Here is a 17170-nt window from a genome sequence, read left to right on the forward strand (position 1 = left end):
TCACAAAGATGGCGCTTCCCCGCCTTTCCGCCCTCCTCCACCATGGCGGTGGGCGTGACGCAGCGGTGCTCGCCGCGCTACCCCGTCCCAATCACTCCTCTCCGGGTGCGGCGCCACTGATTGGCCCGTCCCGGGGGGCGGTGCGGCGATTGGCGGGCGGCCGGCAAAGCGGGCTGGGGGCTGCGCGCGGAGGACGCTGGGCGCCCGTCGTGCTTTGCGGACGGTGCCGCACCCGGACCCTACCCTGCCCTGCCCTCCCCTCCCCTCCCCTCCCTGCCCGGCCCCGGGTCCGCCCCCGGCTCAGCCCCAGCCCCAGCCCCGCTCCGCCGGGCCCGCTCCGCCTCCCTGGCGCCGGCCGTGGAGGGGAGTATTTCCCGCCGAAGCGGGGAAGGGAGGTCGGAGGCCGGTGTTGTCAGTGAGGCGCTGAGGGGAACCGGGTGCTTTTCACGGGAGAACCACGAGAGAAAACGAAGGTGCCAATGCCGGGCGTTCCTCCTGGGCAGTGTTCCGCCCCAGCGGCTCTCCGGTCTCCCTTCTTGGCCCCGTGTCACTGAGTTCAGGGCCGGGCTTGTGACCAGTTTTCCCTCAGGACGAGCGGGAGAAGCCGCCTAAGGCTTCAGAACGATGCAGTTCTTCGGGCGGCTGGTGGACACCATCAGCAGCGTCACCCAGATCTTCACCAACCCCTACCGGGTGAAGGAGGTGTCGACTGCCGAGTACGCCGCTCACACCTGCCTGAGGGAGGAAGGGAGGGTGGTCCTGTACAGGAACAGCCTCGCCCGCTCCTGGGACTGCCTGCTGCTCAATCCCCAGAGCCCACAGGTGGCTTTCCGGTAAGTGACAGACCTTTAACAACCACTGCTCAAGCGTGACGCTGAAGACCCGAAATCTCTGGTCTCAGGACTTCACAGATGTGGGTGTGGGGTGATGTGTTCAGTCAGCAGCTGGGCTCACGAGGAATGGGAGGCCCTTGTGTGTGCTGGTGGAGGAGTTTTGTCATCAAAACAGCTTGTGGGAATGGGACAGGACAGAGTCCAAACACTGTGAAAACAGCCAACTGTGAAATAGGTACTTGGGTCAGAACAGCTGCAGATACGTGCACTTCTGCTTGTACCCGTTGCTGCTCTAGCATCTGGAGCAGGGGATGCTTCAGCCCAGAAGTTAATGTTCCTCAGGAACAGGAGATGCTCTTGGCTGACAATATAGGCTCCCTTCTTCACTTGGAACAACTATGATACCAGATGTGGAGGAATAGGAAAGTCCCCAGTACAACTCTTTGGAGAAGAGCTGTTTCTGTCAGATCATGGGATGGAGGTTGTTTCTTTGGGCAGGACCAACACTGCATTTGCCTTTCTTCCAGGCTCTTCCAGCTCGACAATGAAACAGATGCCCTGGCACGTTTTGAGCAGTATGCTGGGCAACTGCGCCCTTTCTACGAGAGCTCACGCCAGCCCTTGTTGCTGGAGGATCTCCAGCAGCTCAGCGACTGCTTCCGCAACCACCCCAGCTGGTCCTCGGCACACGTCGCAGTGGAGATTGGCCATCGGGAGAGCTTCCGGCACAACCATGTTCTGAGGCAAGGGGTGGAAGGGATCTCGAGTGGGCTTTGTGCTGGGGGTGAGCTCGAGAGGGCAGGGTAGGCTAGATTTTGGGGGAACAGCAGGGGCTGCTTCTTGGGGGAGCTTAACACCTGCGATTACTGCAGAGGTTGAGTTTAAAAGTGGTGGCCTTGGTGTGTCTTGCCTAAATGACAGATGTGGTAGCAAAGAGGGTCCAATGGTTGCTCTGTAAGCTTATTGGTTGGCTTTAAGCCTGCTGCTCTGGATGTTAGAGCCTGGAGCTGTGGTGTTTGAGCTAAAATGTTTTGCCAGAGGCACTAGTTAGATTCTTAGAACCCTTCTGGAGCTGCTTTTTGGATGGGGTTGTGCCTGACTTTGTAAACCACAAGAGAGGAGGTACGGTAGGACTGTCTGTCTGGAAACTGCTTTGAGCCACAAGCTGTCGCTCTCTTTCCATGGACAAACTCGTTGAGGATAGGGGAGACTAGTGAGGAGTTAGGGGACTGGGGGACTGATGGCAGTACCTCCACCAGGTTGCTGTATCCAGACTGTATCCTGTCTCCTGCCTTTCTTTGGGCAGGGGGAGCTTCTCCCAGATGGGGGGCAGAGGAAGGAGCAGCATGTCATGGAGAGGGTCCATGGCCAAGCAGCTTGGTGGCCCTTTCCTGGCAAGAGGCTGGGCTTTCATGAACCTCCTGGTTTGCACCAGCTGGGCCTGTCACAGACACAGGAGGTACCTTCCTGTTAGCTTCCAGGGCAGCTGCGCGTCCTTGTCGTCACAGCCCTTCCTTGGCCTCACGCTGGCTCCTCTCTTGCAGCTGCGTGAACAGCACGGACAGTGAGGATGGCTGCACCCCACTGCACCTGGCCTGCCGCAAGGGAGACATGGAGTGCCTGCTGGAGCTGCTGGAGTGCCATGCGCGGCTGGACATCACTGACAGGAACGGGGAGACGGTTTTCCACTATGCTGTGCGAGGGAATAACCCCCAGATCATTGAGGTGGGAGCGATTTCAAAGCTGGGGGGGAGCAGGACTGGAATAGGTCCTCTCTGTGCTGTAAGGAGGGAGACAGGAAAACAGCTGCAGGCAGGGGAGGAGAAAGTCAGTTCCCTCTGCTGCAGCATCGAGTCAGTGCTTGAGGCTGGTTTCAGCCTCTTTCTTCCCCCTTTACTGGTGCTGTTTCCCATAAGCAGGCTACATATTCCACCCTGCAGTGGAACAGGGATATTAAGCAAATTTCCTCAGAAAGTGTCCTTCATTGATTGACATTTGCATCAGGCCTTATCCTGCCTTTCCACAAGCCCTTGGCTCTCTCCTCTCCGTCTCCTCTGGTTCTGGGCAGAGCGTTCCCATGGGGGAGCATGCGTTTGGGCTGCTGCGGGGGAGCGTGTGTTGCCTGTAGGCCAAAGGACAGATCTGAGCTGCCCTGAGCTTTCCTGAGCTGCAGAACCTGTTGTTTGAACTGAGTAGCCTTGCACAGGGGACAGGGGTCAGAGCCTCAAGGCAGAGACAGTCTGAAACCAGGGGCATTCTCGATTGCTGAGAAGCGTGGGGCAGAGTGACGGGGTTTTTAAGGGTGTGGGTGGCCATTCCGCCTGGGTTCCTTGGGTCTATTGATTCCCCAGCAGCCGGTGCCAGTGCAAGATCATCTCTGCCCTACGGCTGCACTCCTGACATTTGCCCAATACCTGTTGAGATGGCTCTGCCTGCCAGACTCTGCTGGGGTTTCCTAATTTGTGATGTGGGAGGGATGGTGATTTGGCCTTGCTATGCTATGGAGCAGGGCAGATAGGGCCTTTGTATTAAAGATATCCTCTTCCTTTATTTTTCTGATGGCAGTAACTTGGCTTCTTGTTACAGAAATGCTCCCAGGTCTGATCTGTCTGTTTGTTTCTTTTCTCTCTTGATTCCCTACTAAACCAGAGAAAAGAAACTAAATTCCTACTTCTCTTGTGTGCACCAGGGCTTGCAGGGTTTTCCCAGTACAGCAGTAGGATATTTTTGTGTAACAAACCAGTCAACAGATAACAGTTCTAAAATTTCAGGGGAGAATAAGAAAATTCATTCAAACATACGTCCACGTGTATATTTTAAACAGAATCCTGTTTGTTTCTGACAGCAATGGTGGAGTTGCAAGGGAAGTTGAGCTGACTGGCCACGGTAACTGATGGGGCCACAGCAGTAGAGTACCAGTGGTTACTGTTTTCACTGCACTTGTTAGGTTGGGTTGGGCCTGGATCACACAGTGGGAGACCCTGGGCTGTGTTGTTCAACGTGTTCGGAGCCCTTTGTGGCTGAGAGGTGTTGTGGAAGCACCTGGGTCAGAGGAAGGGGTGCAGAAAGCAGCGATCAGCCCTTTAGGGAGAGAAAACAAGGAATGCTTACATAGCTACTGTGTTGGAAGCAGGTGTGGAGAAGACAGGCTGCAGTGTTGTGAGGAACCAAGTGCTCCAGAGTCTGTCCTTGGAGCTCAGGAAGAGGGACGGTGCTTTTCTGTGTCTGTCTATTTATCTATTGTCTCTTCTTCTCAGCTCCTGGGCAGAACCCCAACTACTGGCTTGGACCACCTGAGCCATGAAGGGCTGACAGCTTTGCATCTCGCCTGTCAGCTGGGCAAAGAGGACATGGTGCGCTCGCTGCTGAAATGCCGTGCCAGCTGCTGCATTGTGGGGACGCTGGGCTACCCCATCCACACAGCACTGAAGTTCTCCCAGAAGGGGTAAGGAACTACTGGGGCTGCCGGAACATGGCTCTTCTGCCAGTCTGGGGACCTGGCTGCTTGCTCAGGGTTGTCCAAAACTGGACCCCTTTCAGGGCTGTGCTCAGTAGGAAGGTGTCCTATGCTGTCCTCTGCTGCATCACCGAGTTTGCAAAAGAGCAGAGAAGTGCTGGTGTGGGAAAAAAAAAAAAATCAGAAAAAAAAGTTTTTCCCTGAATTTATATAATATTTAGTATCAGACATCAGGAGAAAGACGCAGATTAGATTTTTTTTTTTTTTTTTTAAGGTTTGTGAAATATTTTTTTTTTCTCAGAATGAGCTGTAAGGAGATGATTTACTGATGCTTAAATAGTGTTGCTAATCGGTCTACCTCTGTCTTTGAGTGCTCTGATCCTAATAAGCTTTCATTTCAAAGCATCGTTATTTCTGTCTCCTGTGGGCCGAAGGTACTTTTGACTGTTAATAACACACTCTGGAACTGAATCAAAAGAGGCATGATGTTGACTCCCTGTATTGTTTTCCATGGAGAAATCTGGTGCTTTTTGTATATGCTTTATAATACTTAATTTTCGTAGAGTGTCTGAGCTCTACAAATAGGGTTCTGAAGTCAGCACTAGCTGCTGCTAGCTGATTTTCCAGCATTTTGAAAAGTGCTTTTGACAAGTCAAAGATGTGTTTAAGTCCCTTAGATTGCAGCGCTGATTGATCTTTTGTATATGGTTTATTTGGTGGTGTTTCAGAGTGGAAAGCATATGCTTGTTTCCGAAGTCTACCTACCCACACCTTCTAGGGACTGGACACTGCTCTATTCACAATAGGTGTGATTTCTAACTCATAGGGAAGCACACAGATTCTTAATTTCAGCAAGTATTTAATTATTTCAGTTTTATCCCCATGTTTCCACGGAGAGAGAGGGAGAAGAGGAGAATTTCCCCTTGTGTCTTGAGAGTTTCCAGAAATGCCATATTCCTGTTCTGGAGAAATACCCAGATGTTGCTTTATGTCTTGACATTAGGGAGGGATTCTCCTGCTTCCTCTGAACACTGTGCTGCTTGTTTGCTTCCTGTTGTGCCTTTCCTTTCTAAAACCAGCAAAACAAAACAGCAGCGGAGGAACCTGCAGGCACGGCAGAGAGTCTGCTGCTGCTGAGGGGCTTCCTGACAGGCTCTGGGCAGGAGAGGCAGGTGCTGTTATGAGTGGAGGTCTCAAGTCAAGATGTCAGCCACCCATCCCTTCCCCTCGTTGTCTTTGCCAGGTGTGCCCAGGCCATCCTGGAGGCAGATGCTGGCCAGGTTCGCTCCAAGGACCCGCGCTATGAAGCCATCCCGCTGCACTGGGCGAAGAAGGCAGAGGTAAATTAAGCCCATCTGTGACGATGGCCCGTGCTGCCATCCGACACTTGTTTAATTCCTCTGCTGCTGACCTCTCCCTCTCCTGAGTGCATGTGCAGAGCCCTGGCAGGGTCAGAGCCCAGCCTGCAGCTCGGTGTTTGATTTGCATTGTCACAGGTGATGGCGCAGTGGAGCCTTGCAGTGAAACAAGCTGGTGGGCTCATCTGCAGTGTCACCTCTGGCTGTGAAACTGCCAGCTTGTCCCTTTTTCCTTTTCATTGGGGAAATGGCAGCAGTATCACTGTGACCCCTGGGGGGAGCTCTCTTCTCATTGGTGACCGTTTCATGGAAGAAAGCAGGTCGATGCCTTGAAAACCACAGGGAGAGTGTGAGGTGGGCACAGAGTGGTAGCATGTGGGTTGTGGTCCATGTTCTGTTAAGAGATGGGTGATCAGTGGTGTGATAAGCCATGCTGAAGCACCTGAATGGTGCTTGTTGCAAGCAGAGGACATTCCTATGGCAGGACTGTTTTCCCTCCTGCAGTATCACATCTCTCTCAGAAATGTGGAGTTTCAGAGCAGACATAAATCTGCTTGGCTTATAAAGGGAAGATCAAAAAGCAAACTTTTTTCCCTCCAGTCTGCAAAGATTCTGGCCCAAGTAGGAACTTTTTTCTTCATTGCTCTCAGCCAGTTGCTATGCTTGCATATAAGTCCCAAAACACCCAGGAGATCTAGCCAGATTGTGAAACCACCAACTAGTTCTGTGGTAAAAGACAGAAAAAACTCTGTTTCCAGTGCTTGGAACATCTGCCAGCCAGCTGTGTCCAGGCTAAGGGTCCTGCCTCTTTCCCTGCTTTGCTTGCCGTGAGGCCTGGGTCGTTTGACTGCCCAGACAGTTGTTGTCACAATCGCTTTCTCTCTTCTTGACCTGGCATGTGCACGCTTGGGCACAGATGACACGGCTGCTGCTTGAGTACGGCTCCGAGGTGAATGTGGCCAGCCGGACGGCGGACATGGCTCTGCACATCGCAGTCAGTAGGGGACGCTTTGACTGTGCCATGGTACTGCTGACGCACGGCGCCAACACCAATGCCAGGGGTCAGGATGGCAACACGCCGCTGCACCTGGCCATGAAGGTGAGTTTTCTACAGAGGCTGCTGGGAAGCAGAGAAGGACTCTTCTTGAAGGGCTGAGACAGGGACAGGCTCCTCTGAAATCCTGGCTGTTGTCTTTCATGGGGTGATCCCTTGTGAGTGCTTTGGCTACTGAAAAGGGGAAGGAGGTAATGAGAGATGATGTAGCCAAAGGGAGCCTGGGTCTTGACTGAACTTCCTCTTGTCCCTAGCATGACCACCTGGATATGATCAAAGCCATCGTTGTGTTTGGAGGAGATGTCGAGATCCCCAATGATTTCGGGGAGACGCCGGGGCTGTTGGCAGCCAGGAGCAGCAAAGGTGAGGGAGCATGTCAGCAGCCTTATGGGGTGAACTAGCATCCCATCTCCCCTTGGTGGCTAAACCAGTGTTTTGGGGAGAGTTAAAAACACACTGAGCATGAGTGATGCTTCTCCAACATGCTTTCCCAGCTTCTAGTCGCTCACAGGGTAGGCACTACCTGAGCTAGTGGCATAGGCTTTTTGTTAATAGCCCTTGATGAATTTCTCTTTTGTGAGACAGAGATCCAAGAGGAAAAGCTGGCATGCACTCCCCCTCTTTCAAGGCGCGGTGTCAGGCACTGGAGGCTCACAACAGGATGTCACAGTGCTGCTGAACTGCCCAGGCGTAAGCAGGCATGGGCAGTTTTTCAGTGGCAAGAAGTGTGTGGCACACACCCTTAAATCTGCACAGCCTTGGGTAGCCCTGCTGTGCACAAGTCCTGCTGCCTGGTGTTCAGGGAGAGGTACTTGGGACATGGTTCCCCCTTCCCTGGGTGATCCCAGAGGTTTTGAGAGGATCAGAGCTGCTATGAATTTGACAGACCCCCACCGGGTGTGTGCGTGCACTGATTCCCTTTCTGATCTGTGACTCCCCCTTCGTCACCTAAGGTGCGAACCGGAAAGTGCTCTTAGACCTGCTGCAAACTGTAGGGACCGAACGCTGCCACCCACCCCATCCTGACTCCCCAAGCCTGGCACCATCTGCCTCCTCCTTCTTCCTGGAAGGCCAACCTTCCTCGCGGAGCAGCTTCAACAGCTTAGGTAAAGCCTCCCCTGGACCTCCCTTGCTCTGCTTCCTTCTTGCTTCACAGTGCTACCTCAGATCTCTTCTTCAGATGGGCTGTGCTCTGGGAACTGTCTCCTGGCTCTTCGTTTCTGATGACTGTCCTCATTCAGGTGTTGCAGGATCCTGTCTCTTTTCTCTGTTTTTCCTGTGTGTGTACTCTAAACTCTCGTACTTTAAACTTCTGTTTTTTAGACCTGACACAATGCAGCTCTGTAGAGAGGAAAGGGAGGACTGATTTTCTTGCCCCAGTGGAAGAGGTGTAGCACTTAGTTGCCTGTATGCACTCTATCTACTGGAACATGTACAGAAAGGGAAGTACTTGCTGGTCTGCCCTGAAGACCTCCCAGTATCATGCTGGGCACAGGGAAATTAGAAATGTCACTTGTTCAGATCCTGGAGGCCAGCAGCTGTGAGAGGGAAGGGATGAGGCCCCAGGATAAGCGACCCTGGTCACAGGGTTTATGTTATGCATAGGAAAAGCGTATTTTATGACATATGATTGTGTTGTAGCTTGTGCTCTGTACTGCCCAGGCTGTGTGAATAAGCACGTGGTCTGTTTTAGGTGCTGGGCTTTCTTCCTTCAGGGACCTCTGGAGCTTGGGCAGAGGCAGCATCAGGGGTTCTGGTAGTGGGCAGTGGGTGAGTTGGCTTGGAGAGAGGCTCTGACCCTTGCGAGAGGGCTGTGTAGTCCGATAAAAGCCACTTGTGATCCACTTCCCCTCTCAGGTTGGTGGTTTTCTTTCCAAAGGCTAGAGGACAACCCCCCAGGCCCTGGAGTGTGTCTGTGTCACCACAAGTCTCACAGGCTGGTGACACCAGGACTTTCTTCTCACCATGGCCTTGTGAAGGTGATGCCCCCAGTTTCAGCTCTGATGCAGTGACAGAGCAAGTCCCCTTTTTGTCATGGATTCTGGCCCTTGAAGAAACTCCTCACCACATTCATTGTCATCCACAGCCACTTTCTGGCCTGGGTGCTGGCAGGAACATTTAACTTCTCTTCTCCTGTTCTTTCTTTTTTTGGTTTCACAGACTGGCTTCTCACGTAGGCTGGATTGGTGCCTCGCACTCAGGGTGGCCTGGGTGTATGTCGGCTGAGGGGTAATGACAAGCCTCCCTGTCCCCCACAGCTCTCCTGCCAAGGTTTCCTCACAGGAGTAGATTTAGGTTTTATCTTATGGCTTGCAGTAAACTGTGTAGTGGGCATGCTTCTAGGCGCTGCCTTCACTCTCACCTGCTGTGCTCATCATCTGCTTCTACAAATCCTTCATCTTTGCCAGTGCATCTGCTCTAAAGGATGTTGGGGTTTCACCTCCTTGGTGTGGAGTTTAATCTGTCGGGGGGGGTTACCTGGTGGCTATGGGTAGGATGGCTTGTGTTTCCTGCAGGGAGTTGTATTCTACTAGGGAGTTGTGTGATCTCTATGTGCTTATGGTAAAAATGATTTACCACTGGGGTGGGAGGTTTGGGTACCCTGATCAGGCTTCTGGGGGCAGAGAGAAAGTAGAAAGAATAATTGATTAAGTATAATTTGGCTGACTTCTGTCTCTGAGATGTGTGTCAGAGGGTTCAGGTGGCAAAGGGGTCTCTAATGGTTTTCCTTTTGCATGTTTATGGCCTTTCAGGGTACAAGGACCTTCTGTATGTTTCCACAACACTTGGACAGTTTCTGAAGGCACCAGATGTTGTGGACTCACCCAATGAGGGCAAAAGAATGTAAGTGATGAACAGCTTCTGTCCAGGCTCCTGTGCATCTTGAAGGTGAAAGCCGTGTGTGTGAATTCTCCCCACCTACACCTGTGAATGTGGCATCCTCAGAGTTGACATTATTTAGTGTCTGTTAACGTTGCTGGTTTTGGCAGAACCTTGTGCCTGTTCCTGCCTGCAGCCCCGGAGCTGCAGTGGAGCCCAAGCTCAGCAGGTGAAACCCCTGCTCTGTCCCTCCACTTTGCCACTGGGCACCAAACGCTGTTTTGGCTTTGTGATTTCCCCACCTCCATGTGCTGCCCGGACCCTCACCCAGCCCCTTGGCCAGACTCTGCGCTGCCTGGGCAGAGCCTGCACCTCATCCTGCATGGACCGGAGGGAGGGCTGGCACTGAAGTGCTGTGAGCAGGAACTTGGGACTGTCTGCTTTTCATTTATGACACTACCCATTACTGTGTAGTAAGGGACTTAGATGTGTTTTCATCTTGTGAATGTTCTTTTTAGCAGGGACAATAGGACAAGGGGTCGTGGTTTTAAACTAAAGGAGGGGAGATTCAGGCTGGACATGAGGAAAAATTTTTTTACAATGAGGGTGGTAAAACACTGGCACAAGTTGCCCAGGGAGGTGATAGATGCCCCATCCCTGGAGACATTGAAGACCAGGCTGGACGGGGCTCTGAACAACCTCATCTAGTTGAAGATGTCCCTGCTCATTGCAGGGGGTTGGACTAGATGAGCTTTGAAGGACCCTACCGACCCAAACTATTCTATGACCCCGTGCCTCTCTGTTGTAGAGGTTAGAGACGGCTAAAAGAGCAAGTGGTGTTGCACCATCTCTAACAAGACTTATCTAGCCGTGTCCAGTCTTTTTTGCATCTGGGGAAGCACCACTGGATATTTTTGCTCACTGATTACACTGCCCACAGCAATGTTCTTGTTACTGGCCTAGTTTCCCATGCCCAGGGCCATGTTCCCACGCTGTGCTGTGGTTTGTAAGCTGTTCCACAGCTCCCAGTCATCCCTGTCTGTCTCTTTCCAGTCAGGACCGCCTCCTGTGCCTGGATGGAGGGGGCATCCGTGGCCTGGTGCTCATCCAGCTCCTCCTGGCTATAGAGAAGGCTGCAGGCCGTCCCATTCGTGAGATTTTTGACTGGATCGCGGGAACCAGCACTGGCGGGATCTTGGCCTTGGCTATTGTACATGGTGAGAATAGTGCAAATTATGGGCCCCTTGTTGCTTGTGTGGGCTCCTCTGTGGGGAGTGGATGTGGGGCAGGAGCTGCCTCTCTGAATCCCAACTGAGATTTGTTGTCCCTGCCAATGGGAGGAAGGAATGTTTGTTAGTGAAGGAAAGCATAGACCTGGATTTGCCCTCACTTCTCGCATCAGCTGGCCTTGAGCAGCTTTCTGGGGTTTGGCAAGTGTGTGGTGGCAGAGTGCAATGTTCTGTTTTTCCTACTGTCTCCACGGGGGTTTTACAACAAGGTGATGGACACTTTCTGGTAGTGGGAAATGATGGTCCAGGCTTACTCTTCTTTTTTAATCCTTCCCAGTCATGCTGCTGAGTTCTGAGCAGATGGCAGGCAGCTTGGGAAGGGGATGAGACTGGGAGTCATGCCTCCCATCTCCTGCTGGTTCTGGGAAGTCCCAGCTCTGATGTGCTCTTTGTTCTACCTGCCCTTCCTCCTGCCCCCTGCTCCTGCCGATGCTGTTGCCTGTCTCAGGGAAGTCCATGGACTACATGCGCTGCCTGTACTTCCGCATGAAGGACATGGTGTTCCGGGGGTCTCGGCCCTATGAGTCGGAGCCCCTGGACGAGTTCTTGAAGAAGGAGTTTGGGGAAAACACCAAAATGACAGATGTCCGAAAACCCAAGTAAGTCCTGCCTGGGGCTGTGCTGGTTGATACTGTCCTGAGTGTACTCTAGACCTCTCACAGCAGAGATGCTCAGCCTCTCCTTAGAGCAGATCTGGAGGAATGTGATGTGTAGACTGTTGAAGCCATAAGTACATTTTTTTTTTCCATTTTACTCTTATTCTGTCATGTCCTGTCCCCCAGGGTTATGGTGACAGGGACGCTGTGTGACCGGCAGCCAGCTGAACTCCACCTTTTCCGAAATTACCCTGTACCAGAGACAAAAACCTCCACTGAATACAAGACAAGCGCAACTTTCAAACCACTCACTCAGCCAGAAGGTAAATGCTGGCACACAGCAGTTGGCAGGGGAGGGAGTTGTCCATCAGAGACAAGAGTCTTCCTGTTCCTGTTCCCATTGCTCTGAAATTTGGAGTGTCCCAGTAGTGTCTCACCCCTGATTTTGACTTGTAGTTTGATCCTAGCGATGGTTCCCTTCCCTTCTCTCCTCTCTCCATCTCCCTTGGCTTCTCTTGTACCAGGAACAAGGGCTGGCTAGTGAGGTCCATGGGGAAGGGGTGAGCTAGAGGAGTCCTGCCTACAGTGAGGGCTCTCAGGAGCAGATTCACATGGAAAAGCTGTGGAACTGAAGCCAACAGCCACCTCCGGCTTGCTTCTTTCTTTGTCCAGCAAATGTAACTATTTCACTGCCAAAATAGCAGCAATGTAGCTGGTAGAGGGTGAATTTGACCCAGGATACATAGCAAGTGCTAAGAACATCTTCTAAAGCTCCCCAAAATAATCCATGCATCCAAGCAGAGACCCTACTATTAGGAGAAAGGCACAACTCTCTAGGGCAGGTTCTTCTGGGAGTGTAAGCCCTCCTGCTTTGTGTTGGCAAAGCCTTCTTGCACACGGGGAAGTTGCTGCAAGAGGCTGTATGTTTTCTCTCCCTCCAGACCAGCTCGTGTGGCGTGCTGCCCGCTGCAGTGGTGCGGCTCCCACGTATTTCCGGCCGATAGGCCGCTTTCTGGATGGGGGGCTGCTGGCCAACAACCCGACCCTTGATGCCATGGCAGAGATTCACGAGTACAACAAGACGCTGATCAAGAAGGTGAGGGAAATCCTGGTCCTGACTGATAACTGGGGCTTTATTTGGTCCACTGAGCCTCCCTTGGAGGGGAGGAGGGTTTGGGAGTGGACCCCTCTCTAGTGGATAAGCAAATTAGCAGCGCAGCAGCCTAGAAGGGGGCATATGGAGAGGAATGTGTTGGGAATGGTGTTTGAGGTGACATACCTCTTCTGACAGGGATGTGAGGCTGCCCCATCAGCCTGTCCTTGCTATTTGGAACAAGGATGATTCAGCTGGTGGTTCTAATGGTTGTGTGTGGCCCTTGATGCAGCTTTGCAGGGCCATCTTCTGCCCAAAAGGAGATGGAGAAGACAACAGCAGGGGCACTCTGCAAGGCTGAAGAGTGAATGGTGTGGGGTGGCACATTCCTCAGAAAGATGACTGACTGCTGGCAGCTGCTTCTCCCTGTAGCTGAAATGGGAGGTGTGTTGCCAGAATAAGTTGGACTGTTTTATAGTTGTCTGGTCCCAGGACTCATCTTCGAGGTGATCCCCTGGGTTTGGGTGCAACCAGGGTTGTAAGGAACAGAACAGTGCAACTGTTGAACTCATGTGGATTATACCTGTGTCACCAGGCGGGAAGGATGGGAGAGGGAAAAGGCCTTTTGCCTTGGCTTTCAGAGCTTCCCCAAGGCTGCTCTTAAAGGCATGCTCCACCTTAACTGTTGGTCCTTGCAGGCAAATCTTCTGTTTTTTCACAGGGCCAGAAGCAGAAAGTACGAAAATTGGGGTTGGTGGTCTCTCTGGGGACAGGAAAGCCTCCGCAGGTCCCAGTGAGCTCTGTGGATGTTTTCCGCCCCTCCAACCCTTGGGAGCTGGCGAAGACTGTCTTTGGGGCCAGGGAGCTCGGCAAGATGGTGGTGGATTGCGTGAGTACCGGGAGAGGGGGTGGGGAAAATACTTGGGGCTGCTTGCAGCGGGAGAGTGAAGGTTTCCAGTCTTCAGCTTCTTCCTTCTGGAAGAAAATTGTATTTTCTTGGAACTGCTCCGACCATGGCCAGTTCAAAGAATGGACGTAGTGGGTAACCTAAGAGTTGCGGGAGCACAGCAGGTCTGAAGCCATGTCTGCCTGTTTGGGGTTTTGAGTGCCAAGGGAGGTTCTTGCAGCTGAAAGGAACTGAGGAGAGGATGGTGGTCAGTGACCCTTAGGTGTGAGTTTGTGAAACTCAGTATCTTTCCAGGGAGTGTTGGAGAGAGTGGTCAGGCGTTGGAATGGCCTGCCCAGGGAGGTGGTGGACTCACCGTCCCTTGAGGTTTTTAAACTGAGATTGGACATGGCACTTAGTGCCATGATCTAGTAAATGGACTGAAGTTGGACCAAGGATTGGACTTGATGATCTCTGAGGTCTTTTCCAACCCAGTTGTGATTCTGTGTGTGATTATCATCAGAGCAATCTAGACCAAAAAAAAAATCATGCCTTGGGAAACAGCAGTTTTCTTTAGAAAAGTTTTGTTATCCCCACTGGGGAAATTAGTAAATACTGGAGAAGTGCGAGGATCACTAATAAAAAGCAGTAGTTCAGAGCTGTGGTTAGGAGCGTGTTATAAAGATACATTCCTGCATGCTTCAGAAGGAAGCTTGTTAAATGTTGTATGTGAAAACACTCCAAATGAATGAAAGCCAGAAAGATCAGAACTGAGGTTCAGACTGTAATCTTAATTCTGTCACTTTATCTTCTTTTAGCTTCCCAAAGTCAGAAAAATACCCAGAGGGGTCCCTGTGCTTCCTCTGTCTTACTTCAGGGATAGCCCAGAAGTCTGCAGTGATCACAGGCTCTACTGACAAAGAAAAAGACACCCCACTCTTGGTGGTGAACGTTGCCATCCAGTATAACACTTGCTCCTGGTTTTCCCTATCCCTCTGTGTCTACTGCAAGTTGGACTTGGTGCCAGGGGAGCCTCTTGTGGGCACGGGGAGGGCGGTGTGATGGGCACGAGGAAAGTGGTGTGATGGGCACAGGGAGAACGGTGTGACAGTCTGGATTTAACCATGGGCTGTTTCTCCTGCAGTGCACTGACGCAGATGGCCCAGCTGTGGATCGTGCCAGGGCCTGGTGCGAGATGACGGATGTCCCATATTTCCGGTAGGAGCTTCCTTTCCGCTCTCTGCACAGACCTATTTTTAGCTCTCTCGCTTCAGACCTGTTTGCGGCATGCGTCATCCCAAACCGTGTCCCCTCCAGCGGCATTCCTGCCCAGAGCTGTCCCCCTGCCCCCTCTCCTTGTGCCTCAGTGACACACGGAGGATGCCAGGGTATACAGTGTGAGCTGATGCACCAAGCACGCTGTGTCTGGGGTTGATAAGTGGGGGCTTGGGAGATAGTGTCTAACATGGTCCTTGAGGGATGTGCAGCCCACCCTGTTCCACCACACACAGCCTGTTTTCGGACTGGTGCAGGTGCTGAACTGTGGCTCAGCCTTGAGTCTGGTTGAACCTTGAAGGAGACAGAAGGTCCCTGCTCTGCCAGCCGTCTGGATAGAGAGAAGCGAGCGTCCGGGACAGTGGGAGCCACTTCACACAAGTCTTTTGCTTGGCAGGCTCGTTGTCTCCTCGTGTTCACATCTGCGTTAAATGTTCTTGACCCTAGGTTTCCTGTAGCATAGTCTCAGACATCTGTGCTTAAAAAAAATAATTTAAAATATAAAATAAAAAATAAATTGAAAAGTACAGCAAAGAAACAGTCCAGACTGGGTGCCTCTCAAGGCAAAGGACCCTAAGACAAAAGAGGCTTGGGCTTTTAAACCCTCACAATCTACACACCCACTCTTCACAGGTCCTTCATGTGCTGTCCGTGTGCCTTTTGGTCCAATATTAATTCTGATTCTGGGGTCTTCTTTATTTCGTATTGGATTCGCTTTCTCTGTCCTCCAGGCAGCTTTTTTACTGTTCTTATCTTGATGGTTTGCAGCCCCTGCTGAAAGTATTTCCTCTCTGTCTCCTGGTACTTGTCTTCAAGGCCCCCCCATCACCAAGAAATAGGTTCCACAATATGCAGCCTGGAATTCCAGTGAGCCTGGCTGCTTGTGCTGTTTGGCTACTCATGCTAAAATAGGTTATTCAAACAAAGGAATACAGCTGAAAGAACAGAATAGAATTTAAGAGTTAGTTTGATTGAACTTATTCTGCAACATCTGTGGTTAGCTGATGATGTTGTCTTGCCGTCTGCAGGCTGAGCCCTCAGCTGCACACGGAGGTGATGTTGGATGAGGTGAACGACACGGTGCTGGTCAATGCTCTCTGGGACACCCAGCTTTACATCTACCAGCAGCGGGAGCAGTTTCAGCAGCTGGTGCAACATCTCTGCCGATGACTGACCTGGAGGTTCCCATTCTGCATCTGCATGTCAAGGAGCAGCAGACACTGAAATGACTCTGATTTGCCCTTGAACCAAGATGTTGAGGTGGGGGAGGGACTACTACTAATAATACTGATGAATTAGTGATATTTAGTAGACAACAGTGCACATACACATGTATTCCTGGGCACATGCACGTATTCCCAGACAGCTGTGAAATGCTGACAACTACCTTCCTACTGTAGCTCCATCTCTGCTGCTCTGCCCAGTTTTGCTGCCTTGCTCTCTGACTGCACAGTCCTTCCCAGAAGGCAGAGCCCCCACCTCCCTGTCTTGAGCTGGAGTCTGTCTCCTGCCTGTGCAGCACCTCCACTGACACAGCACCATGCACCTTCTGACATCACAGAATGGGCCAAGACCAGATAAAGCTGCAGGGATTACTTGGCCCGCTGGGGCCAAGGTGTTTTGGAGTACGTAGTGTGAGGAAAAGAGACTCTTCTTCCCTCAACACGCCTGGTTTGAAGTAGGGCAGAAATGCTGTAGCTTTGTGCAGTAGATATGCTGCATAATGTTGAGGCTGGTCTTGGGAGAAGGTGGAACCTTTTCTGAGCCAGTTGTTTTCTGTAGCACCTTTTGCTTTCCCTTCCAAGATGGGTTGGAACCACAGGTGCTGACTATGCCCAGGGTGGGAGCGACTACCCCAGAGACTGTTTCGTGCCACCTGGCTTGCTGAACTAGTCTTTGCTCAAGGGCTGAGATACAGAAGTCTGATTTTTAGTCTCAGCAAGCCCAAGATGAGGGGCAATTGCCTTGGCTTGGTGGACAAATTGTTTTACTTTATTCTTGACAGGGAATTGAAATTCTCTAAGATCAGTTCCCACCAAAGAAGCTGACCTTGTGACAACTTGGGTTCACTTTTTTTTGCTGCTGGAAATCCCATTGTGACTGCTAGACTAGTCAGTGTTTCTGCAGTAAATTTTGTTTATTTATAAATAATTTATGTACCTATTTGGAGGCATTTTGAGGAGTAACCTAAAAAACTGGATTCTTAATAATTTGCTTGTGACTGGAGGGACTGCTGTTGTGAACAGTGCTTCTATGCAAAACTAACATGACCTGAAATAAAGAGAGGATTTGCTTTGGTTCCACTGTTGTGCAGTCCATGGTTGTCTTGTCTCTCTCTCCATCCTGAATGGTCCCAGAGGGGTTCTTGTAGCCTCTTAATTTCTTACAGGTAGAAAATCAGGCATTTGGCTTCTTGAGATGCAGGATTATACCCTTTGTGTGGGCTGAAGAGGTGAATGGCCTGTCCTTGCAGCCAGCCCTGGGACACGTGTATGGTGCGAGTGGTGGA

The 17170-nt window shown here is 51.5% G+C and overlaps 1 protein-coding gene across 4 annotated transcripts; it reads left to right on the forward strand.

Annotated features, from left to right (window-relative positions):
* Positions 1 to 188: 188 nt before the first annotated feature.
* PLA2G6 (phospholipase A2 group VI) lies at positions 189 to 16964 on the forward strand. Of its 4 annotated transcripts, XM_065848067.2 has the most exons (17): positions 203 to 473; positions 590 to 833; positions 1361 to 1576; positions 2378 to 2558; positions 4091 to 4278; positions 5534 to 5630; positions 6565 to 6747; positions 6957 to 7065; positions 7656 to 7808; positions 9456 to 9546; positions 10576 to 10739; positions 11260 to 11410; positions 11594 to 11730; positions 12349 to 12503; positions 13222 to 13389; positions 14531 to 14604; positions 15690 to 16964. In XM_065848067.2, the coding sequence occupies exons 2-17, from the start codon at positions 625 to 627 to the stop codon at positions 15829 to 15831; spliced, it is 2418 nt and encodes an 805-aa protein (XP_065704139.1). In that variant the 5' UTR covers positions 203 to 473; positions 590 to 624; the 3' UTR covers positions 15832 to 16964. The 4 variants fall into 4 exon arrangements, with proteins under 4 accessions (XP_071657984.1, XP_065704139.1, XP_065704130.1 ...); XM_065848058.2 differs by having other exon boundaries at positions 205 to 833; XM_065848075.2 differs by lacking the exon at positions 7656 to 7808 and having other exon boundaries at positions 208 to 833.
* Positions 16965 to 17170: the final 206 nt, after the last annotated feature.

Source organism: Patagioenas fasciata, chromosome 1 (assembly GCF_037038585.1).
Source record: "Patagioenas fasciata isolate bPatFas1 chromosome 1, bPatFas1.hap1, whole genome shotgun sequence".
Lineage (NCBI taxonomy): Eukaryota > Metazoa > Chordata > Aves > Columbiformes > Columbidae > Patagioenas > Patagioenas fasciata.

Excerpts from the sequence above, each read along its gene's own strand:
- PLA2G6 (XM_065848067.2), top strand. The coding sequence starts at position 625 with ATGCAGTTCTTCGGGCGGCTGGTGGACACCATCAGCAGCGTCACCCAG. Across the intron at positions 7,809-9,455 it reads GAGCAGCTTCAACAGCTTAG|GGTACAAGGACCTTCTGTAT; the intron begins GTAAAGCCTCCC and ends ATGGCCTTTCAG. Across the intron at positions 11,411-11,593 it reads ACAGATGTCCGAAAACCCAA|GGTTATGGTGACAGGGACGC; the intron begins GTAAGTCCTGCC and ends CCTGTCCCCCAG.